General features: G+C 35.9%; 1 protein-coding gene and 1 non-coding gene across 4 annotated transcripts in view; one reads left to right on the top strand and one right to left on the bottom strand.

Annotated features, from left to right (window-relative positions):
* Positions 1-26,582, top strand: part of TAOK3 (TAO kinase 3) — a 173,403-nt gene that overhangs the window by 66,673 nt on the left and 80,148 nt on the right. For 2 of the 3 annotated variants that reach the window (XM_012756477.3, XM_012756478.3), the window contains exons 2-3: positions 18,829-18,933; positions 25,537-25,747. In XM_012756477.3, the coding sequence (XP_012611931.1) occupies positions 25,628-25,747 (120 nt within the window). In that variant the 5' untranslated portion in view covers positions 18,829-18,933; positions 25,537-25,627. Of the gene's footprint in view, positions 1-11,803; positions 11,824-18,828; positions 18,934-25,536; positions 25,748-26,582 lie in introns of those variants that run through there. The other variant, XM_075996609.1, reaches the window with a different exon arrangement.
* LOC142863807 (small nucleolar RNA SNORA11) lies at positions 677-805 on the bottom strand. The gene has a single exon (XR_012914445.1). It is a non-coding gene; the product is annotated as a small nucleolar RNA SNORA11 (small nucleolar RNA).

Genomic DNA, 26,582 nt, shown 5'->3' with positions numbered 1-26,582 from the left:
GCTTGTTCCACCTAAACATAGTCAAATCTGATAGTTGTTGTTTGTCTGTTTTCTAAAACACTATACTAGCCAGTGGCTCTGTTTGTTGGTCAGTTTTTGGCTCTTATATTAAAGTTGTTTAAAACCTATTTTCCTATATAATGGCCCAATTCTGCCCATCTCTATTAAGTTTATTACAGCTACTCAATAGCTAGATGTTGTAAGCTAAATGTGATTCAAAATATTGATTCTTTTAAAATTTTTAGGTTATCAATACTTTGGCTTTTGTAAAAATTTAAAAATGCATATATAACAATTAAATGGCATATACCTTAACCGTGAAGACAGTGAAAATGCCACCCATTCTATAGGAAAATAAACTGAGGTACAGAAGTTAAATGGATGGCCTATGATGTCACATTGTCAAAGTCAAGATTAAACTATTAGAGAGGTGATGTCAGTCTCCCCTGTTCAGTTCCTTTTCCCCCCTAAACTTATAGAAGTTATAAGAATAATTGAGAAAAGTCTCATAAAGGTTTTACCTAGATTGACCAAATTTTAAGTGTTTGCCATGGTTTCTTTTTAATTTTCTATTACTTTATTAGGCAATTTTTCAAACATACAGTATAGTTGAAAGAATTATACAGTGATCACCCATACACCATTCACCTAGATTCTATAACTTTTTTTCTTCTTCACATGTAGGGCATTTGTTCATAGGGAGGCCACAAGTTTTGTGTCCCTCATGACAGTGACCCGAGATTCCTGTTGGGTGTGTTGTAAACAGAGGAGCCATTCTTCAGGCCCCCTGCTCTGAGCACACCCCACCATGTTTGTTTTTGTCATTTTCTCTCTTCCTACCCCTTTGCATCTATCTCACTCACATGCGTATATGCATATACACACGGACACACATATGACCTGGTCATCTACCAGCAGATCATTCTAGGGTGTCCTAGGAGATTTGAATTAATTGGAACATGAAGAGTATGTATTGTCTGCTGCCCACTCTAACCTAATCATGTCCACTGCTTCCATTTTTAGTACTAGAACAGTGATTCCTAATGCCCAGGAGGTACGGTGTTTTACTCAGGATGGGTATGGGTGGGATACTTTGAAATGTTAAATCAATTAAAAAGAGGACATGAGCTTTTTTTGTTTATTCAAAAGTAGGCAAAGATTTTTTTTTAAAGATTGACAAACAGGACTAGACACTAGAGTACTGGACAGATTTATTCATATTTTTGGCATTTGTATATACTACAGATTTTGGCATTTGTATATACTTCCTACATTATTGAAGTAAATTCGAAGAGTATTGAGAATCTGTTTCAGTTAAGACCTTTGTGCTAAGGAGAATAAGGCCAAAAGATCATTCCTGCCTTCAAGTTTATGATTGAAAAGGAAGAGTATATGTACCTTTTTAACTATTATACAAGATAAAATGTGGTTTATTAATGGTTTCATTTTAAAAGTTATAAAGAGAAGGCAGCTAACATATAATGAGTATACCAACCAAGGGTCAGACACATATGTTTTCTTGTCCAATCCTTAGGACAGTTCTCTCAAACACATTTTCAGTCTTCATTGTCGTCAGATAAGGAAATTGAGGCTTAAAAGGATTAGGTAACTTGCTAAAGGTTAAAAAGCAAGTAAATTACCATAGAAAACTCTCTATGCTCCCACCTAAAGCTAAGCCTTTGTTGGCATGCTGAATCTCACCCTCTCTGGTCCTCTCAAGGTCATTGCTGCTGCAATTCTCCCTTCTCTCCTACCCTAGTTTTTCCTCTTCCTGGATCATTCTCTTATCATCCCACAAACATGTTCTTATTTCTCCCACCTTGAAAACAAACAACCAACCTCCTCTTAACTTCTATTTCCCTCCCAGCTACATGTCCCTTTCTTTGTTCCCTTTTACAGGTAAACTCCTCAAAATATTGTTTATACTTGCTGCCAATTTCTTTCCTCCCAGTCACTCCTTGCCCTGTCCAGGAAAGTTTGTGTCTCTACCACTCCACAAATTTGCTTTTATCAAGGTCGCCAATGACCTCCATGTTGCTAAATCTAATGGCCAATTTCTGTCTTTTATTTGACCTACCAGCAGCATTTGACACAGTTATCACTCCTACCTCCTTGAAACTTTACACTTTGACCTTCAGGATACCACAATCTCTTTGTTTTCCTTTTATCCTACTGGAGGTTCCTTCTTGGTCTCCTTTGGGTCTTCCTTTTCTCCCCAGTCTCTTAAAGTTGGAGTGTCTCAGAACCTAGACCTCAGTCTTCTCTTCTGTATAATTCATGTCCTTGGTGATTTCATTCAGTACCATGGCTTTAACAGCATTGACAATATGCTGACAATTCCTAAATTTATTTCTCCAGTCTCTACTTCTGAACTCCAGATTTATTTATATCCAGCATATGACTCAATATCTCCAATTGATGGTCAGTATATCAAAAGCCTAATTCCTGATTGTCTTTCCCCAGCCTCTTCCTCCTGGGTCATTCTCCCTCTAATTGATGTCACCTCCATTTTTCCAGTCTCTCTGACCAAAACCCACAAGGAATCATCCTCAATTACTCCTTTCTCTCATACTCTAAATCTTGTCCATCCACAAACCCAGTATCTATCCTACAACAAAATGGAAGAATCTCAAAATCATAATGCTGAGTGACAAAAAGCCAGAAAAAAGTATATATATAAAAAAAAAGTATATATATAAAAAAAAAGTATATATAGTACATATGATACAATTATATGAAATTCTGAAAAATGTAAACTAGTCTATAGTGAAAGAGATTGGATCAGTATTTGCCTGGGGGGCTAGAGTTGGTGGGAGAAACTTACTGACTACAGAGGAGCCAAAGGAAATTTTTTTGGGGGGGATAGAAATGTTCCCTTCGTTGTAGTGATGGTTTCATGAGTATGTACATCTGACAAAACTGATTGGATTGTACATTTTATATGGGTATAGTTTATATAATAAACTATATCAATAAAATTGATACACATATATATACATAAAATCAGTTCTTGCCACCTATACTGCTATCTCCTTGCTTCAAGCCACCATCATATCTCATCTGGATTGTCATAACAGCCTTCCACCTACTTTATAAACACCTTAAGGGTAAAACTTTACCATATAGTGCTAACATTCTTCTAGATGTTAATTAATGTCAGTTCCTTTTATATTTTCTCTAAACCTTCAAAGTTAATTTAAAAACTTGGAACATCCCAAGTCATTTGTTATAGGACTTTTTACTTTTTAAAAGCAATTCAAGGCCGGGGACGGTGGCTCACACCTGTAATCCTAGCACTCTGGGAGGCCAAGGCAGGAGAATCACTTGAGATCAGGAGTTTGAGACCAGCCTCAGCAAGAATGAGACCCCGTCTCTACTAAAAAGAGAAGTTAGCCAGGTATTGTGGCACGTGCCTGAAATCCCAGCTACTGGGGAGGCTGAGGCAAGAGGATCCCTTGAGCCAAGGAATTTGAGGTTGCAGAGAGATATGATGGCGCCACTGCACTCCACCTGGGGTGACAGAGCAAGATTCTGTCTCAAAAAAATAAAATAAGATGAAAGCAATTTAATACTGATTTTCTGTGTTGACTTATGTAATAGAGTAGATATGGTCTCATGTACTTTTTTGAAAAGGGCAGTTCCTCCGGTTGTTATGACAATTGCTGAAGCAGCGTAAGGCAATGTTCAACAAAAGTAAACTGTTCTAACATGTATTGTGTCAGCATGTGTGGATGTTTGCCATATCTGCCAGTGGCAAAGCAAAATTAAAGGTGAGTAAGAATGCTGAATTGTCCTTTCAACGTTAGAAATTAGGCAAGAGCTTAAAGGTTTAAATGCTAAATTTCTAGGGTACGAAGGCATCTCCAAAAGTCCTTAGTGCAGGATTATCTCAGAAGACTTTAGAATACTTAGGTTTCCCTTGTCTTGAATTTGTACACCACTCTGAACGCCACTCTGCACACCACTCTGAACAGAGAATGCCAGTGATAACATGGCCTTCTTTTTTTTTGAGACAGAGACTCGCTTTGCTGCCCAGGCTAGAGTGAGTGCCATGGCGTCAGCCTAGCTCACAGCAACCTCAATCTCCTGGGCTCAAGCAATCCTGCTGCCTCAGCTTCCCGAGTAGCTGGGACTACAGGGATGCACCACCATGCCTGGCTAATTTTTTCTATATATATTAGTTGGCCAATTAATTTCTTTCTATTTATATAGAGAGCTCTTGCTCAGGCTGGTTTTGAACTCCTGACCTTGAGCAATCTACCCGCCTCATCCTCCCAGAGTGCTAGGATTACAGGCGTGAGCCACCGCACCCAGCCAACATGGCCTTCTTTTAAAGCACAAAATGAAAAGAAAGTTTTAGATGGAGAGGCTTAGTATTGAGCAATCTTATAGGCTAAATGGACTCCTTTATAATTTATCAAGTTATTAATTTCTGAAATCTTTCACATAGTGATTTGACCAAAAGCTATACCATGGTGGTTAAAACACTAGGCTTGAGGTTAGGGAGCCTAGATTTGAATCCTGTCTCTACCATATACTAGCTCAGGTTTTTATCTGCAAAATGAGATCAATAATGGTAACTCTTTCATAATGCCGCGTTAAGAATTAAATGAGGTAATGCACAGTACCTGGCACAGTGTGAGCATTCAGTAAATATTAGTGTGCTGCTGATGCTGCTGATTACATTAAATGAGGCCCAGCTGAGGAAAGCAACTCTTCTTTCTGTCTTCAATGCCTATGATAGTTTAAGATAAATACTCGTGGATTTTCTCTATTCTACTATATTTGTTCTAAGATTAGTTCACTTACCAAAGGCAACAATGAGTGACTGTTCAAAAATTAATTCTAACGAAAGACTGAATGAAGCCCTATAAATCAGTATAAGTGGTATTTTGGACTTGCTGACAGCAGGACCTGAAGGCAGGCCCAAGTAATAGATTCTAAACTATTTAATGCAAAGATAACATGTATTATGACTGTCCATTTAGAAAAAAATATTGCATAGCAGGGTTAAATTTTTGTTTAATATGTATTACACATTTTATTTCACTTGTTAAAAATGAATACATCTTTGTAGACCCTGACTCCAGAGGAGTTTATAGATCTTTAAATGGGATGATCTCAAACACAAGTTCTTTAAGACATCCATGAAAATAGGTTCTTGAACAAGTAAGTTGAGAGTGCTAATCATTCCAAAATTATTTACACTTGGGTACCACATAGCTCAATAAAGTAGTAAATTTCCAAAATAAAAATCAAGCTCATTTTAAGTAAAGCAATCTGTGGAAATAGTAAAAATTTTAAAAAGCACATGAAGTAGTGCTGGTTACTCACTTTATAGGAATATTTACCTTGATTCCTTAAAATAGTAAACACCCTAATATTTAACACATTTAATGTATGACTTAGCATATAGTTCAACAGCATATTTTGGCCACAGGCAGTGTATCAGCCAGTATGTTATGCAGTAGTGATATAAATATAATTCCTACCCTCTGGTAGCTTATGGTCCTAAAGGGGATATACTTACCTTAAACAGTCTAAATTTTGTATGATAAGGTACCGTGTATAGAAAAAAAATGTTTATACACCCTTTTGCAGGGACATAAAGGAAAAAAAACCTACCTTACCTTAGAGGATAGTCAGGAAAGTTTCCCTAAAAGGGGTACTGTCTAAGCAGACTCTTGGAAACAGATTCAGCTAAGAAGGAGAACTTTTCTTCCTTTCTTGCCAACAGGTACTTCTTAATATCCCAGGGAAGTAGTTTCAGATAGCTAGAGCACCCAGTGTGAGGCCCTGGAGTTACTGAGGACAAGATTCAAGAGTAGACAAGGAGTAGATCCCAGAGGATTTCATATGCCATCAACAAGAAGCTTGGATTTTATATCCTTTACATCATGGAGATTAAAGGGTTTTAAGCTGGAGAGTGGCACGGTCAGATTTTTACTTTCTAGTTGATAATGTCAATAGTAGTATAGAGGATGGATTCCATTAACAGCTTTAAAGAGTATTTATTATATTATAAAATCAGATGATATATAGAGGAGTGATAGGGTTTATGCTGCTTCTAAATTTCAGGTAAATCACTGAAGGGTAAAGAAACTGCTTTAAATACCTGAGCAGTAATCACTTATGTTTTGAGGAACTTACATATTTTGGGTTCATTCATAGACAGTGTTGATGAAAGGTCAAATAAGTTTAAGAGTCTTTAAAGAGTCTTTAGAAATAGATTTCAGGTCAAGATTTTACTCTTAATCAAGTATGTGTACTCTGATTACCTTATTTGTGAGTGGCTTAAGTTTTTGGGTGGAGACTAATATCATTGAAGATCTTTCCCTCTGTTGCAAGGACCACCTTTTATCCAGTTCTTTGCATTATCAAGATATAGTTTTAAAAGCAAAAGGATTATCAAAAGATGAATTTTGCCCGGGTGTGGTGGCTCACGCCTATAATCCTAGCACTTTGGGAGGCCAAGATGGGAGGATTGCTTGAGCTCAGGAGTTCGAGACCAGCCTGAGCAAGAGCAAGACCCATCTCTGCTATAAATAGAAAGAAATTAGCCAAACAACTAAAAATAGAACAAATTAGCCTGGTGCGGTGGCGCGTGCCTGTAGTCCCAGCTATTCGGGAGGCTGAGTCAGGAGGATCACTTGAGCCCAGGAGTTTGAGGTTGCTGTGAGCTAAGCAGACGCCACTGCACTCTAGCTGGGGCAACAGAGTGAGACGCTGTCTCAAAAAAAAAAAAAAGATGAATTTTTCTAGCTAACCTGAAGAAGAATACATTTTGACTACTGAATTAGTAACCACTTGAAAATTGTCCAGATAGTTGTTAAGCACGCTGCCTTCATCGGCTTGGGCTAATGTAACAAAATGCCACAGACTGGGTGGCTTACGATAGAGATTTATTTTTTCACAGTTCTGGAGCCCGGGACGTCCAAGATCAAGGTTTACTGGCCAATTCAGTTTCTGGTGAAGCTTTTCTTCCTGGCTCCCAAACAGCTACCTCCTTGCTATATTCCCACATGGCCTTTCCTTATTATCTCTCTCTATTCCTCTTCTTATAAGGGCACCAGTCCTACCAGATTAGGGCCCCACCTTTATGACTTCATTTAACCTGAGGGTTAAAGTTTTAACATATGAATTGAGGCGTGGGAGGACAAAATTCTATCCTTAGCAGAGGCCAAATAGACCTTTTTTCAAAGAAGTAAGTATAAATTTAAGTATTCACAATTTAATTTTGAAGTTTTTTGAGTCTCTAAATCTGATTATGCTTAAGGAAAACTTTTCAGGACAGCAAAGTAGAAACAGGAGGGAAACAGTTCCAAACTAAAAAAAAAAAAAGAAACTTGCTAATAGCTGTGACATTTTAGAAAAATTGCATGCTAGATAGTCCTTCATTAGCTGTAAAAAGGTTTATTTTCAAAGCTTTTATTTTTGCATGTTCTATTATCTTCAGTGCCTGGCATTGTAATCCTGTAGCTGGGAGTCAAAAGTTATAAATACAGAGCTTTCACAGGCCCTTCATGTATGTGGTGATCCAAGACAGGTACAATTTGTAGAGGCTAAAGGTGTTTATGTGTTGAGTTTTTCTTTTAATTGACTTTGGAACAATTAAAGATTGTTGGAAATTTTAGTTATAAATTGAACTCAGTAGTTTTAGTGTGAATTTGGATAAAAGATTTTTTTTTTTTTAAACTGAGCCAAATGCCAAAACGTAGGAGTGTAAGTGGAACTTAGAAACTGTTGACCAGCCTCAAGACCAGGAAACTGAGGCTTAGAGAAATTAAGTTACCTTATCAATACCACAGAGCTATTTGGGGGCCATTGTAGAACTAGATTCTGAGAATTCTGTCTTCCAGTTCAGAGTTCTTTCCATTATATCACAGTGCTACCCAATTGGCAAGTATTTTTTAATCAAGAATTCAACCTAGACGATAATGGCAAGTACCAAGTCATTTACTATTAAACTTCTTAGAAGCAACTTAACCTCCTTGAGTCCCTCTTAGATCCATTCAAAAATTCTAATTCTAAAGAGAATATTAAAAAATTATAAAATGTATAGGTATAGATTACTTTTAGCAAGTAAAAGTTCATTTCATTTTATTACTGTACTGCATAGAGTTTTATAAAATGTATTTCCAAAGACAGAAAGACAAGGAATTTTTTTTTTTTTACAATGCCATGAAGCAAAAAACAAAGTTATCTTTAAAAAATATAATAATCTAAATTTTACTTCTGTTAGTATTGGTTTGACTACTCATCTCAATTTGTTGGACTTAGGGATGTCATTTTAACCTTTTGATTATATGTTAAATGGGTAAATGCCTAATGATAAAAATATGATACTGTACTTAGTATTTGCCTAGCATTCACTAAGAATTCAACTTGGAGATATCCTCCCAAGGTTTTGTTCTTAGCCTTTTCTTCCCTCTGCAGTCTGTGCATTAGTTAACATATCACCTTCTTGAGCTTCTTGTGTACCTTATACAAACAATTCCCAGATCTGGTCTTGTTCCAACATTTCCCCTGAACTCCAACTTCCATTTCTTTCTCCTTGCTGTATACCTCTACCTGGATATCCATGTAGCTTTTTAAAGTGAGGCTAGAAAACACTCATTATCTTTCTCCCATTAAACTTGTTTCTTCTACAGAATTCTCTTATTTTTATTCATAGAACAAACATCTTGCCTGTCCTTGTTCTTAGAGCCCCAGAGCTAGCTTTGATGCCCATGTCTTTTCTGGGCTCTACAGACAATCAGCTGCTGACTCTTCGCTTTTCCTACCACGTTTTTCTTATATCTACATTGATGGAACCACGATGTGGTATCTGCCTTCTCCTTTCAATTTTATTGCCAACATTCTAGAATATGACTATCCTTCTTTCTCATTTGGCAGCCTAACCTGACCTCTCTGCTCTAATCTCCTTCTATTCCAGTCAATCTTTAAAAAATATTTTTAATTTACTTTTTTCATTACAAAAGTGATATATGTTTCATGGAGGAAATGTAGAAGATAAAGATTGAAAAGAAAACAAAAAATCCCTATATTTCCAATACCCAAAGGTAATCACAATTAATATTTTCATCTATATTCTTCCAATTCTTTTTCTATGATGTGTGTGTAGTATTTTTTTCCTGCTGTCTTCTTTATTCATCATTATTATTATGTTTTATTTTTATTTTTTTTTATTTCAGCATATTATGGGGATACAGATTTTAAGGTTTCAATAAATGTCCTCCCCTCCCCCCCGTGTGTAATATTTTTAAACAAAATGTTTCCAGTCCAGAGTGTATATTACTCCATACAACTACAGTATTCTTTTTTTAATTTTTGTTATTTATTTATTTTTTATTTTTTTGAGACAGAGTCTCACTCTCTTGCCTGGGCTAGAGTGCCATGGCATCAGCCTAGCTCACAGCAACCTCAAACTCCTAGGTTCAAGCGATCCTCTTGCCTCAGCCTCCTGGGTAGCTGGGACTACAGGCACGCACCACCATGCCCAGCTAATTTTTTCTATTTTTAGTTGTTTGGCTAATTTCTTTCTATTTTTAGTAGAGATGGAGTCTTGCTCTTGCTCAGGCTGGTCTCGAACTCCTGAGCTCAAGCAATCCTCCCATCTCAGCCTCCCAGAGTGCTAGGATTACAGGTATGAGCCACTGTGCCTGGCCTAGAGTATTGTTCTTAAAGCCTAATTTAAAATATTTTCATCAGCAGTAGGAAAAAAGCTTAAAATCCTTTGCATGGTATTCAAGCTCCTTGACAATCTAGACCCAGTAGACTATTCCAGCTTTGTTTCCAAAGAGTCCCTTCCCAAATCTGTAGAACAACCATTTAAATAATGTATCATTTCCTAATATGCTGCAACCTCCAATTTTATGCACACATCATTTCCTATAAAAATTTTACCTGTTCTTTACAGAGTAATCCAAGTGTCATCTCTTCCACAAAGCCACCAGTTACCTACCCATCCTCATCCCCAACTCCTTAGAGAGTGAGATGTTCTCTCTCCCTGTTTTGAACTTCCATAGTACTTGCAACATTCACTGGTTCTGGGTAGAGTTTCTCGTGAACACAAATCATTCTGTATTCTTCAACACTCAACACACTATCATAAGCACAGCAAGTATCCAGTAAATGGTGAATAAAAGAATGAAAGAATAGTTGAGCACTGATTCAGGAACTATTGCTTTTATTATCATGAGAAGGGTTTGTTAATACAGAGAGAATACATATTCTCATGTTAATACATGAGAATAGTTTGTTAATACAGAAGAAGCTTTAAACAGATAAAACTTACTCAGGTTGGAGGGAATTAAGGAGACAGTATTAGAAACTGGAACATTCTAAATCCAAGTTTATCACTTATCCTCTGAGCTGTGCTGTTGCTCTTGATCACTAATGAGTGGATATTTATAGTGTGCTTACCTGTCACTTGAACACTGTCCTATTTTGGGTAAGTGGGAGGCAGTGTTCTTCTTTCTGCTCTGGGTGCAGAAGAAGTACAGGTAGATATTCCTCCAGTTGCCCAGCAGCTGGCATGTAGACATGTGACTTTGGATGCTCCCACCCAGGACTTTGAATCTTGAAAGCTCAGAGCACCACAGAGACAATTTTTGGTGGTCGTGAAGATAAAATAATCCTCTTGCCTAAGCCTCCCAAGTAGCTGGGATTACAAGTGTGCGCCACAATGGCCAGCTCCTAAGTGGTTAATTTTTTTAATTTAAAACATTATTCTGAGAACATTATTCTGGTGAAGTCCATAGGCTTCACCAGACTGCCAAAGAGTTCATTGTCATAAGAAAGGTTAAGCATCTCTTTTATAGTTAGACTTTTCTCTTTTTTCCTTCAGCTAACTTAGTGGTTCCCAAACTTGACTATGCATGAGAATTACTTTAAAGAATTTTATAAACAAAACCACATATACTGGGAATTTCAAGGGTAATTTGAATGTATGCAGTTTTGGCCTTAAATGTCAACCTTTGTAACTCAACCACTTTGGGTAAGACTCCATTTTCCAGTGTTTTCAAGTAGACCCATGGACCCCTGGGAATTTGAAGGCATGCAAATATATCTCAAAGTTTTCTGTGAGATTTTTAAACTGTTGTGATTTTTCTTTTAAAAATGATTTTCTTTTAAAAAATAATATATCATGGATCACTTGAGTGACCACTTTATTACCAAAGAATTCTATGGTTTGCTGTGATTTCTGGGCCTGTGTTTGTGCTTACCATAGTTCCAAGTGGTACCACTTGAATTGTCTTAGACAAATGAGAAAAGAATAGAAATGGAAGTTGAATTAATTCGTAACTGTTGAATTCTCACCTTGTAAAGGGCAGAGGACATTAAATCAGGTTATACAAATGAGCGTTCTTAGAGTATAGGTGAAGTGGTGGGAGAATGAAGCCATCACATAGCGAGTAAGCTTGCCATGCTAAACAACAGGACACGTGCTAAATGGGGCGATACTTGTTTTTGAAGTTCTTGTATCAACAAAATAATATCTGTCATATTGAAACAGTGTTGTTAACCTTGATTTGGAAAGAGGTTGTGAATTTGTTTTATATAAGTTCTCTAAAAGCTCTAAGAGGTTTATTACAGTTTTATAAATGGGCAATTGCATCTTTTAGTAGCTCAGGTCCCAAGGTTTGGAGTCATCTCTGACTCCTCTATTTCTTTCATATTCCAGGCACAAGAGCAAAGCCCAAATGGCTGTTCCTTCTCAATTATTCCAGAATTCAACCACTTCTCACTACCTCTACTACCACCACCGTATTGGTACTGACTGCCATTATTTCTTGCCTGGACTTTTGCAATGGCTGTCTTGTAGGTATCTCTGTTTTTAGCCTTGCTCCCATACAATCTGTTTTCCACAGAATAGTCAGAGTGATCCTTTTAAATACATCGGTCACTTCTCTCCCAAAATGTTTCAGTGGCTTCCCATCTCACTTATAATAAAATCCAAAGTCTTCACCATGTAATGAAAGGCCCTCACTCTTCTTCTGCCATGTCCCCATTGGTCATTCTGATCCACCCATGCTGGCCTTCTGGTTTTTCCTGGAGTACATCAAATAATCTCACTGTTGCCTCTGCCTGGACTGCTCTTCCTTGCCAGGTATCTTTAGGGCTTACTCCTTGACTTCTTCCTCAGCCTTCAATGTCTGCTCAACTGTTACTATGTCAGAAAGATCTATCCTGCACACTGACCCTATTCATTTAAATTTTTTTCTTAATATTTATTAATATCTGACATAACAGTATTTATGTCTTTCTCCACTAGAATGTAAGTTCTATGAGTGTAGGGAAGAACCTCAGAGCCTTGTTAGTACTGGACACATATTAGGTACTTAATAAATATTTGCTGAGTGAATGAATACATTAATAAATTAAGAATGTGAATGACTAAAATTAATTTAAGAAAATGGGAATCTGTGAGAAATTTTTAAATAAAGGATATGAATGAATATTAATCAAGTTTGAGAAACCCTGACTAAGAACAAATTATCATTGTGCATTACAGTTAAAGTCTTTATAGCATATATTCAATATATATAATTAAGTTATAGTACAAATGAAGATTTCAAAAGCCTGGTCTAATCTTTTAGAAAAATTTGGAATTTATATAGACACATCAGCACCATTTTTGTACTGGTTTTAATTTTAAGACCAATTACTTAATTTTAAGTACCATTTTTTCTGAAATGGATGCATAATAGATTTCAGATAGCTGTCCTCATATCAGAGTATCAGAACAAAAATAGTGTTAAATTTAAGAGATCCAAGGGGCCTCTCCTTCCCCATCTGTCTCTTTAACCTATATTTCTTTTTTTAAAAAAGGAAGAAGAAAATAATATTCTGTAAGAAACCAAAATAATTGATATTTTTGCTGTTTAGCATACATAGATAAAGTCTTAAAGAGTGACTAGAAGAACCTTCTTCACATTATTTAATGTCATTTGACCCAGGGGTAGTCTAAAGGTTATCATTATTATGGTAATCAAAAACGCAGCCAGTTCTGCAGTATTTGCTAAGTAGAAATTAGATGATCATTAAGGTCCCATTTCAGCTCTTAAATGCTAGGATATATGATCACAATGGGCTATATGATCATAGTGGCATAAAAAGCAACTATCGTCTAGTTTCATTTTCAAAGTGAAAGTACCATAAAAGCAGTTTTCTTACCTCAGAATAACAGTTAAATATTGGTGGCAGACGGTAGCAACAACTAACCAAAAATTTTTCCATCTTTCTTTAAAGACAATTCTCAAGTCCATACGAAGGTTTCTGTGGTAGGAAGAGGAGGGAAAAACCATCACTGGATTACTCCTGACTGTATGACTGTGAAAAAGTTGTATTGCTTATTTATACTTCATTTTTTTACTACTGTAAAATGAAGATTTTTGCCTGCCTCAGTCTACCCTCTGGGAGCAAGAAAATGAAATAATAGGTATAAATTTCTTTGTACCAGCCCCTTCTAAGGCCTTATACCTGTTATATGTAAGAATTTTATATTCTTAGAGAAGGCCTCCAAATTTGTTTACTCTTCAGGCCTCACAAGAACTGAATCTACCATTATATATTTAAGTATTATGAAATCTTTGGGAGAAATAATGACAATGAAGTCCAACCTTATTTTTTTAAGTTAAATCTAAATTATTAGATTTAGGTCTAATTTATTAAAGTAAAATTTTCCTAACGATCCTGTAACCTATAACAATTAGGAAAACTTTTTGATCTTTTGAAGTACGACTTAGGAGTGCAATTCAGGAGAAAGCTTTTGAGGTGGGAAATTGGAAATCCTGGATTTTAACCTGGGGTAACACTGCTCCATTGGTGTGATGTAATACTTAACCTTCCTAAGATTCAGTGTATAAAAAAAAAAAGGGAATTGAAATGGTTGATCTTTAAAATTCTTTCCAGTATGAAATACTCTGATTCTTACTCCTTTTCTTAATGCTGTAATATTATGGAGTTTTCAAGTTAGTTGGCTCCTGGTTTACTGTTGAAGAAGTGTCATTAAAACATTGGGAGACAACTACGATCTTCCTATGAATCATCTTTCTTAAAGTTTCTGGGAAAAGGGAACTTATTTAAAATATTGATATTCCTTCTATCAAGTATTTTTTTCTTATATTAAGTTAGAATGTGAGAAATAATTTACTTGATTACCACTATTGGAAGTTTTCCATTTCTTAGAATAAAGAGTAAGGAAAATGATTTCAGTCGCACATGTCTGATGAAATCTTCTACTCCAAGCTAGCTGGGTTGTTTATTTGGCCCCAGGGCCTAAGACCTGAAATACTACATTCTTGGCACAGTTCTAAGTTCTCATTGTGAATGTAATACCTGAGGTTGCAGGAGGTCAAAGAAAAGAGAAAAAAAATATATGCATATCATTTCATCTTCAGTTAATTCTTAAAATGCTATCCATTTGGAAGAAAAAATATCCTTGTTCACATTTTGGGGGAAGGATAAATTTGAATAATCATTTTTAGTTCTAAGATTGAACTAAATGGAAAAATAGCAAAGGGAAGGAGATTTCAACAGATTTTTATGGAGTGTCTGCTATATAAAAATGCCAGAGGACCCAGCAATTCCCCTCATAGATAAATACTGAAGAGAAATAAAAGTGTATGTCCACATAAAGACTAGTACGTGAATGATTGCAGTGACACTATTTATAATAGCCAAAAGTGAAAACAGCCCAAATGTCCATCACTAGATAAATGGGAAAACAAAATGTGTTTCCATACAATGGAATATTATTTGGCAATAAAAAGAAATGAAATACTGATTCGTGCTACACATTGGATAAACTTTGAAAACATTATGCTAAGTAAAAGAAGCCAGTCATGTAAGACCACATGTCATATTATTCCATTCATATGAAATATCGAGAACGAGGACATCTATAGAGACAGAAAGTAGATTAGTGGTTGCTTAGGAAGGAGTGAGGGCTAAAGGGTTTGGGGGGTTTTGTGTGTGGTGATGAAAATGTTCTAAAAATAGCTCATGATTGTACATTCTGTGAATATGATAAAAACCATTGAATTGTACATTTTAAATGGGTGGATTATATGATATGTGAATTATATCTCAAAGTTGTTTTTTAAAGAAAATATTATGTGGATACAATGATTAATCAAAACATGGCCTTAGACATGTACTGTACTCTGAAGAAGCACTTATCTGGTTAGAGTATACTAATATGTGTATTTAAAACTGAATCAAAGGGAGAAAATGGTAAATTTTATAGAAGTGACATTTAGATGGACCGTGAGAATAGTTGGGATTTGGACATTGTAAGCAGAAGAAACAACATAAGCAAAGACAAAGTATAAAATGAAATACAAAGTCTGTATGAAAATGTAACTGAATATAATTCATTTTTTCCTGATTATAGAGTTGAAGAATTTAAGTTAGAGTAGTAGTTTGAAGCCAGCTTTGAAGGTTAGTTAGGTAAAGTTATTCTTGATCCTGTAGGAAGTAGGGATACTGACAGATTTTGAGTAGAGGTGTGATATTATCTGAACTATGCCTCAGAAAGATGATTATAGAAAGAACAGAAGCAGAGAGAGAAAATGAATCCCATAGACATAGAAAGTGAAAAACAGGTAAAAAGAAATATTTGAAGCAAAATTGGAGATTAATTGAATCCAATGGACAGGGAAGAGTCAAAGTTAATGTGAAGTATATGTGAGCCATCTAAGGGAAGAAACCAAATAGATATGTGTAAATATAAGACTGGGATTAAAATAGAGGTCAGGAATGTTTAGTGAGTGACATAGTATCATTTAAAACCATTAAGTGGGCCCGGTGCAGTGGCTCACACCTGTAATCCTAGCACTCTGGGAGGCCGAGGTGGGTGGATCGCTCAAGGTCAGGAGTTCGAAACCAGCCTGAGCAAGAGCAAGACCCCATCTCTACTATAAATAGAAATTAATTGACCAACTAAAAATATATTTACAAAAAATTAGCTGGGCATGGTGGCACATGCCTGTAGTCCCAGTTACTCGGGAGGCTGAGGCAGAAGAATCGCTTGAGCCCAGGAGGTAGAGGTTGCTGTGAGCTAGGCTGACGCCATGGCACTCTAGCCAGGCAACAGAGTGAGACTCTGTCTCAAAATAGATAAATAAATAAATAAAACCATTAAGTGGACAGAAATTAAGATAGCAGCTTACAGTCACCCAGAGGACATGGCAATTCCTTGAAGGAACACATTCATTTAGGAATCAAAGAAAAGAAGAACTATAATCAGAATAATTTGGAAAAACAGTAGACAGTTTCATGGGATCCAGGAGACATTCTTCTTTATTGAAGGGGTGGTCAAATGGAAAAAAAACTGAAAACATCCTTTAGGTTGATTGAATGGATGAACTTCAGGAATACTGTCTCCAGTCTCAATAGCAATGGAGGATTCTAATAGGAAAAAGAGAAAAAAAAGATAAAACTGAGGTTTAATTCCTAGAAGTCTTAGAGAGTTTTTTTTAGAACATTTTTTTATAGAGCTATGCAACCAAAGATGGAGACAGTATGCATTTTAAGAAAATTATGTAAAAGCGAATAAGTATTTAGAGAAAAAAAATACAAAGCATGCATGTCTCTAGCATGAGAAAACTATTTTCTAGGAGTGAACGTCTCCTACATTTAAAATTAGGTCATGAGGAAATTAATAAATACCTTATTTAAAACTCCTTTCTTAGAAATTTAGCAACTAGGGCTCATATGATGTCATAAGGAATATATATTTTTTTTTTTAAGGGGCCAAACCACGTGGCTTTATTATACACTCGTGGACGAGGTTCTGGGGCCCCAAGAGCGAGGGCCCCGGAAGTCGCCCAGGAATATTTTAGTTCAGTGAAGCTGTAGTCAGACTAAATTAGCAGGGTAGAGGCCAGGTACGGTGGCTCACGCCTATAATGCCAGCACTGTGTATGCAAGGCAAAGGTGGGAGGATCGCTTGAGGCCAGGAGTTCAAGACCAGCACAGGCAACACAGCAGGAATGTGTCTCTACAAAAACACAAAAAAATAAAATAAATAAATTAGCTAGACATGGTGATGTGTACCTGTAGTCCCAGCTGCTTGGGAAGCTGACGCAGGAGACTAGCTTGAGCCCAGGAGTTCAAGACTACAGAGAGCTATGATTGTACCACTGCACGTCAGCCTGGGTGACAGAACAGGACTTTGTCTCTAAAAAGAATAGAATAAAATTAAGTAAAATAAACTAGCAGGGTACATACGTGGACATTTCAGTTACTAACTGGTTGGTGGTTAGGTAAAATGTGATACTGAATTCAGGCAAGTTTTTAGCTACCAATTAATCTAAAGCATTCTACAGACAGAATCAGAGGGAATAACAAAAATAATGAAAAAGTTCAGTTCATAAGTATAGACATGCAGGAAGATTAGGATATGCTCAAGAAAAATGTGAAAATGAAAGTTGATACCTTTTTTCTAATTGTTTTTTTTCTGTAATGCCTTCATCTCTAAAACTAGTTAAGTGTCTACAAATTATTCATATATATATATATATATATGTTTTAAAACTATTACATTCTTTGACCCAGTAACTATACTTCTAGAAATCTATCCCCAAGAGAGCCCCTAAAACCTAGATAAGTAATATACACAAAGATCTTCAAAACACAATTTTTTTTGTTATTGTTTTTTTGAGAGAGAGTCTCACTCTTTTGCCCAGGCTAGAGTGAGTGCCGTGGCATCAGCCTAGCTCACAGCAACCTCAAACTCCTGGGCTCAAGCGATCCTCCTGCCTCAGCCTCCCAAATAGATGGGACTACAGGCATGTGCCACCATACCCAGCTAATTTTTTCTATATATTTTTAGTTGGCCAATTAATTTCTTTCTATTTTTAGTAGAGACGGGGTCTCACTTTTGCTCAGGCTGGTTTTGAACTCCTGACCTTGAGCCATCCACCTGCCTTGGCCTCCCAGTGTGCTAGGATTACAGGCGTGAGCCACCGCGCCCAGCCCAAGACACAATTTTTGATATTAATATTTCAACAAAGGGTTGAATACAGCCTCGGTTTCCAATTGTGGAGAAATGGTTGTGAATGAATTGTGCTTCTTCTGTAAGACAGACATTAAGCCATTGTGAACAGTGATTGGTGACATGGCAAAATGCTTGCAATATAGTTAGATAAAGAAGGTGGGCTATGGAATTGTATGTATTAATATAATATCTTAGCTGCATAATAAAGAAATATGGGCATGAAGAAATAAGTGCATGGATGGAGAAAAGTATGGCAAATTATTTATGGAGTTTTACCCAACTAGGATTATGGATTTTTTTCATAATAGGATATATTTTCCAGATTTTCTATATTGGGCATGTACTTCTTTAATAGATAATTAAAAAATAATCATTATTCCAAAAATGTGAGAGATTAGTTATAGGAGAGCCTGGGAAAGGGAAGCTAGATGAATCAGTGTAAATCATCATGCCTATTGGAAAAGCAATTCAAAATATAAGCCTTACTGACAGAGAATCAGTAGCATTATTACGTACTGTCATATTAGTCCTGTTTACCGGTAGTCTCTATTGAGATACCCTAGACACAAACCAGTGGAAGCCTCAACATAAATTCTGAAATCTCACGACATATTTGTTTCCTAGGTATTGCTTGTGAAAAAGTAGCATGTGTCTTTGTTGTGAATATCTTACCTTTTAAATCTGTCATCCACAAACAGATAAAGATTAAATTTTAACTTTGGAAGATTACATTTACAAACATTTAAAACTACCATGTTACCAATTATTATTTCTTTAATTTTGGTCCTATAATTATATATTTTACTCTTCTTTTTCCATAGGTGCACCATAAATTGAAAAGACGGAAGTTATGAAAGAGGAAAAAAAAAGATTGCTGCTAAAATGAATCTGAGCAATACAGTATATTTTGTGCCACACACAAAAAGGTATTGTCCGTAGATCTATGACTTAGCTTTTTCCTTAAAAAATGAGAACAGATAGTATTTTGTGTTTTTTCTATGATGAATTGTTATTTTTGTAAGAAAAATAAAAGGGAAAATAAAAATATGAATTAATAAAACTGGGATTAAATATTTTTATAACAATTTTTGAGTTTCAAATTATTTCCTTATAGATTTTCATTATTCTCAGTTATAGCTTACAATTTTGAGAATTATTTAGGTAAAAGAAATGAGCTTACTTAAAGTTTTTGATTCCTTTTATCTATTTTCTGGAAATATATACATATTAACATTTTTTTGTTATAGTACTTTATAATAAGATTTTAAAATTACATAAAAGGTTTTAAATCACTTTTCCTCTAACTACAGAAGTAATAGGCTTTGCAAAAAATTTTAGAAAATACAGATAAGCAAAAAGAAAGAAATAAAAAGTTACTTGAAGTCCAACACCTCCTTCAGATGTTTCCCATCTTTGCTGTCATATTCCTTCCGTGTGCTACGTACTTATGCCTCACCTCTTTCGCTAAAACAAAACAAACAAAAAAGAAAGTCTCTTGTTTGAATTCCCAGAAGGGTATGACTGGTCAAAGAACATACCCATTCTGCTCTTCTAGTAGTATATGAAAATGACGATTTCCTTAAGTCCTTGTCCAAAAAATGTATCTTTTTTCTATTATATTGCCTATTTGGTGGATGAAATGAGGTGTATACTGTTATTTTTTACTTCTTTGATCATTAGTGAATTTACATATGTTTCATATGTAAATGCTACTGCTATTTCATTTTTGAATTTCCTATTTACCTCTTTTGAGTTTGTGTGTGGGTTTATGTGTGTGTATGTGTTCACCTCTCTGATATTAAGAATAGCTTTTAACTGGCACGTATTTTGCAAGAATTTTCCCTATGTTATTTGCCTTTCAATTTTTTACATTGTATCTTTCCAAAACTACCTTATTGATGTATAGCTCATATACAATAATCTGAACATATTTAAAGAACATAATATGTTTTAACCAGCAAATATATCTGTGAAACCATCATCATGGTGGCAGTAATAAACATGTCCATCACCCCCAAAAGCTTTCTTGTGTCCCTTTTTAATTCCTCCCACTAACCCCTGTTTACCCCTTCTCTGTCCCCAGGTTACCACTGATATACTTTCTGTCACTTTAGATGAGTTTGCATTTTCTAGAATTCTATATAAATGAAATCATAAAGTATATAGTCCTTTTTGTCTGACTTCTTTCACTCAGCATGATTATTTTGAGATTCATCCATGTTGTAGCATGTGTCAGTAGTTCATTTTATTAGTGAGTTACATTCCATTGTCTGCATATACCAGGGATTGTTTGTCTGTTCTTTTGTTGATGGATATTTGGGTTGTTTCCAGTCTGGGCTATTAAAAATAAAGCTGCTATGAACATTTTTGTACAGAGCTTTGTATTGACGCACACTTTCATTTTTCTTGGGTAAATATGTAGGAGTGGAATGACTACATCATATGGTAGGTGTATGTTTAACTTTTGAAGACACTGCCAAACTTTTTCCAATGTGCTTATACCATTACATTCCCACCAACAGTGTGTGAAAGATCCAGTCACTCATCTCCTTGCCAGCACCTGGCATGGTCAGTCTTTTTAATGTTAGCCATTCTAATAGGTATGTGGTAGTCTCTCATTATGGTTTTAATTTGCACCTCCCTAATAGTGATAGTAAGCATCTTTCTTTTGTCATTCATATATCTTCCTTGGTGAAGTGCCTATTCAAATCTTTTGCCTGTTTTTAAAATTGTGTCATTTTCTTATTATTGACCTTTGGGGATTCTTTATAATTTCTGGATACAAGACCATTATGAGACATATTTTGCAAAGATTCTCTCCCAATATGCTGCTTGTCTTTCCATTCTCTTAAATGTCTTTCAAAAAGCAGACATTTTTAATTTGAATAAAGTATAATTTATCAATTTTTCTTTGTATGGGCTGTGCTTTTGGTTTTGTATCTAAGGCATTTTTTCCTAAACCAAGGTCACAAAGATTTTCTCCTATGTTTTCTTCTAGAAGATTTATCACTGTAAATTTTATTTAGTTTTATAATCCATTTGGAGTTAATTTCTATATAGCGCGTCAGTATGGACCAAAGATCTTTTTTCTTGCACGTATGTATGCAATTGTTTCAGCACCATTCATTGAAGACTATACTTTTTCCACCCAATTGCCTTTGTACTTTTATCAAAACTCAGTTATCCATAAATGTGTGAATCTACTCCAGGACTTCCTACTCTGTTGCATTGATCTGTTTGTCTATCTGTACACTGGTATCAACACTGTCTTGATAACTGTGGCTTCATAATAAAGCTTAAAATTAGTTTGTTAGCCCTCCAACTTTGTCTTCCTTTTTCAAAGTTGTTTTGATTATTCTAGGTCCTTTGCATTTTCATATGAATTTTATAATCATCTTCTCAATTTCTATTTCTATACAAAAATGTTGAGTCTTCTGACCTATAAACACAATATATACCTTTACTATGTTTTCAATTTATTTCATTTTTATAATATACTTTTCAGTGTACAGGTCTTGCACATCCTTTGTCAGATTTATCCCTAAGTATTTCATATGTTTGGTGCTACTGTAACTGATATTTTTTTATTTGATTTTCATTTATTCATATATAGAAATAGAATTGAGTCTTATGTATTGATCTTATATTTTATAACTTTAATAAACTCATAAGTTCTAAGTTCTAATAGCTTTTTGAGATTCCATTGAATTTTCTACATAGATGATTATGTTGTTTGTAAATAATAATAGTAACTCAGGATAAAGTCCAGATTTCATCATATGATTTAAAAGGCCTCTTGTGATTTTGCTTGGCTTAACACCAACCAGCTCCATGTTTTCTTCTTTCAGTTCTCACATATATCCCCATTGAATGAACTACTTTTTTTTTTCTTTTTTTTGAGACAGAGTCTCACTTTGTTGCCCAGGCTAGAGTGAGTGCCGTGGCGTCAGCCTGGCTCACAGCAACCTCAATCTCCTGGGCTCAGCGATCCTACTGCCTCGGCCTCCCGAGTAGCTGGGACTACAGGCATACGCCACCATGCCCGGCTAATTTTTTTTTTTTTGTATATATATTTTTAGTTGGTCAATTAATTTATTTCTATTTTTGGTAGAGACAGGGTCTTGCTCAGGCTGGTTTCGAACTCCTGACCTTGAGCAATCCACCCGCCTCGGCCTCCCAAAGTGCTAGGATTACAGGCGTGAGCCACCACGCCCGGCTTTTTTTTTTTTTTTTGAGACAGAGTCTCCGCTTTGTTGCCCACGCTAGAGTGAGTGCCATGGCGTCAGCCTAGCTCACAGCAACCTTAAAATCCTGGGCTCAAGCAATCCTCCTGCCTCAGCCTCCCTCCCGAGTAGCTGGGACTATAGGCATGCACCACCATGCCCGGCTAATTTTTTCTATATATATTAGTTGGCCAATTAATTTCTTTCTATTTATAGTAGAGACGGGGTCTCATTCCTGCTCAGGCTAGTTTCAAACTCCTGACCTTGAGCAATCCGCCCGCCTCAGTCTCCCAGAGTGCTAGGATTACAGGCATGAGCCACCATGTCTGGCCTGAATGAACTATTATTTTCCTTAAAGAGGCATGCTTTTTCACTTCCAAGTCAAAAATAGCCTGGGTCAGCCTTTAATATTCTTATATTAAAAACATTGTGGCTGAATGCAGTGGCTCAAACCTGTAATCCTAGCACTTTGGGAGGCCGAAGTGGGAGGATCACTTGAGGCCAGGAGTTTGAGACCCCCATCTCTACAAAAAACAGAAAAATTAGTTGGGTGTGGTGGCATGCACCTGTAGTTTCAGTGATTCAGGAGGCTGCAGCAGGAAGATCCCTTGAGCCCAGTAGTTTGAGGTTGCAGTGGGCTATGATGATGCCACTGCGCTCTAGCCTGGGTGATAGAGTGAGACCCTGTCTCAAAAAGAAAATTTGCTTTGTTCTTCACAATCCCAATCAGTTATAACCAATTTGTCAAGTGTGACATTATAATTTTATGTCTGTCACCACATTTGACTTCTAAGCCCTTTTAAGGACAGGGACCACATCCCACTCTATCCAACACCCAGTACAGTGTCTGGCAAATAGTAAACATTCAGTAAATATTTGTTAAATAAAAGAGTGAATTGGATGGATGCATGAATAGTTAGGTTGATGGTGTATACATGCTAATGGATTAACTAGACTAACATTGTCACCTACGGCTATCATGTTATAAGAAAAAAATGCTTTTTAGTACCATCAATTTTAGTTCTTTAATTAATTACCTTCTCATTCTCTTCTAGTATTAAACCCATTGGTTCATATTTTGAAAAATATTTTTTTTTTTTTGGCCAATAACCAAATTTCTAGCTTAGTTATCTGGTTGGGCAAGGAAGAAACACAAACTATCCTATGATAAATTTAAATGTTGAAATAAACAGATGATTATCTGGGGAGGGAGATAGAGGTATTTACAATGAAAAATATAGATGAAAGTTGACATTTTTATGTTTTTCAAAAAATAAAGAAAAAAGGATCTTTACCAAATAAATGCATGTAACTAATGACAGGTCAGTATATAAGCATGTCAAAATGATGTCTTTTCAGTAATAGAAAGTTTGAATTCAGACAGTTTTGTATAGCAGCAGAATAACTTGCCTCTTTAAGTGAATACTTATCATAGCCTCCATATATACAGTTTCTTCCGATGGTTAATAAAGAATTGCTTAATTACCTATACTACTGTATGTCAATCAAGACATGGGCTTTGCTGTTAGATCTGGATTTAAATTGTAGTTCTGACAAATAACTGCTTTCCTGGCCATGGGGAAGTAGTTTTGCCTCTCAAAGTCTTAGTTTGCTCTATAAAAATAAGATAACAAGCCGGGCGCGGTGGCTCACGCCTGTAATCCTAGCACTCTGGGAGGCTGAGGCGGGCGGATTGCTCGAGGTCAGGAGTTCGAAACCAGCCTGAGCAAGAGCGAGACCCCGTCTCTACTATAAATAGAAATAAATTAATTGGCCAACTAATATATATATAAAATTAGCCGGGCATGGTGGCGCATGCCTGTAGTCCCAGCTACTCGGGAGGCTGAGGCAGCAGGATTGCTTGAGCCCAGGAGTTTGAGGTTGCTGTGAGCTAGGCTGACGCCATGGCACTCACTCTAGCCTGGGCAACAAGCGAGACTCTGTCTCAAAAAAAAAAAAAAAAAAAATAAGATAACAAAGCTGTTACATTATGAAGCTGTCACGGGATTAAAGGAGATAATATATGTAAGGTTGTGTGAGGTTTTTAGTGTTGCCTGGCACATAGTAGTGCTTAATAAATATCAAATGTTATTTCAGTATTAATTACACCAAAGTGAATTTTTATAACATCTTCAAGATATAATTTACGTAATATATAGTTCACTCATTTAAAGTATGCAATTGAATGGTTTCTAGAATAATCAGAGTTATGCAATCATCACCACAATCAATTTCAAGACATTTTCATCACCCTGAAAGAAAGTCTATACGTTTTAGCCTTTAGCCTACATCCTAAGTTTCCACTTAATTGTTCCTTCTACAAGAAACCCTTTACTCCCTTTACTGTTCAGCCCTCCACCACTAAATCAGGACTCTTCTTTATGATCCCATGACACCTTGTACTTATACTTTGTTGCATTTATCACAGTTTTAATTAAGCAATGATTTAAGCGTCAGATTCTCTGCTTCCTACGTGCTCCTTCCCCTAAATAACCTACGAAAACCTCCAGCCCTGGGTGACCAATAATCTACTTTCTGTCTCCATAGATTTGCCTATTCTGGAAATTTTATATAAATGGAATCATAAAATATGTAGTGTTTTCTGACTGGCTTCTTTCATTTAGCATAATGTCTGTAAGGTTCATTCATGTTGCAGTATATATGTCAGTACTTCATTCCTTTTATGGCTGAATAATATTCTATTGTATGGATATGCCACATTTTGTTTGTTCATTCACCCATTAATGGACTTTCTGCCTCCTGGCTATTATTATGAATAATGTTGCTGTGAACATTTGTGTACAAGTTTTTGTGTGGACATAGGTTTTCATTTCTCTTGGGTGTGTGTGTATATATAAAACTAGGAGTGGAATTTCTGGGTCAGATGGTAACTTGATATTTAAGTTTTTAATGAACTGCCAGGCTGTTTTCCAAAATGGCTCTGCCATTTTACATTCCTACCAGCAGTGGTAGAGGTTTCTGATTTCTCCACATCCTCACCAACATTTATCCGACCTTTTTGTTCATAGCCATCCTAGTAAGTATGAAATGATACCTCATTGTGGTTTTAATTTTCATTTCTCTAATAACTGATAATGAGGATCTTTTCATGTGTCAGTGCCTGTATGTGTATCTTTTTCAGAGAAATGTCTATTCAGATCCTTTGCCCATTTTTTATTTGGGTTATTTGTCTTTTCATTATTGAGTTGTGAGAATAAGATGCTTTTAAATATTAATTTATACTTGCACTGCCACCAAACAAAATGTGTTAGAAATAATTTAATGGCAAACCTTATTTTTCTACAGGTTTTGAAGGTTTATTTTAAAAAAAGATTGTCAATGAGAAATAAAGCTGACTGGGATATCAAAAAGCAAAGTACTTGCAATACTGGTCATCATGCCTAAAGGGGTACCAAAGGACCCAGAGATTGCTGATCTGTTCTACAAAGATGATCCAGAAGAACTTTTTATTGATTTGCATGAAATTGGACATGGAAGTTTTGGAGCAGTTTATTTTGTAAGTAATTAAAAGGAGTTGTTTAGATAGATCAAATTAAGAAAGTTTGAAATCTGCATGTTCTCTACACATAAGCTCTTATTCATAAAATATTCTTGATTTTAATATTTATTGTACAGATTCAATGATAAAGGCAAGTAGTCATTGCTGAAAAGCCAGTTCTAGAATTCTAGGCTTTATTCAATTTGGTGGTATCTGTATCAATTGATCCTGCTATCAAGGCAGGATAAGAAAGTTGTAAGCGTGAAGTTGAGCCCTGTTTATTTCCACTCCATGCTAAATTCTTTCCTGCCAGAGGGCCTTTATATATGCTATTCACCTAGAATATTCTGCCCATTGTGTCCCTGTCCAACTCTTGTTCATCCTACATCCTAAGTTTCCACTTAAGTGTTCCTTCTACAAGAAACCCTTTACTGCCTTTACTGTTCAGCTCTCGACCACTAAATCAGGACTCTTCTTAATGATCTCATGACACCTTGTACTTGTACTTTGTTGCATTTATCACAGTTTTAATTAAGCAATGATACGTCAGATTTTTTGCTTCCTACGTGCCCCTTCCCCTAAATAATAAGTATCACAAGAACAGAGATTGTGTCTTGTTCATTGTTATATCCCCAGGGACTAGTATAATATCTGAGAATAGTAGGAATTTGATAAATGTTCACCTCCTTTTTAAAAAGTATCTTTGTTATACATATGTCATATATAAAGAAATATGTACAATATACACACATATGTATTTTGATATATAACTTAAAGAATAATTAAAAGGTAAATCCCTGTGTAAACACCGCCCAGGTCAAGAAATAGAATACTGCCAGCACCCAAGAAGCCC

Source organism: Microcebus murinus, chromosome 22 (genome assembly GCF_040939455.1).
Source record: "Microcebus murinus isolate Inina chromosome 22, M.murinus_Inina_mat1.0, whole genome shotgun sequence".
NCBI classification, from domain to species: Eukaryota; Metazoa; Chordata; class Mammalia; order Primates; family Cheirogaleidae; genus Microcebus; species Microcebus murinus.
This window is presented reverse-complemented; position numbering and strand designations above follow the sequence as displayed.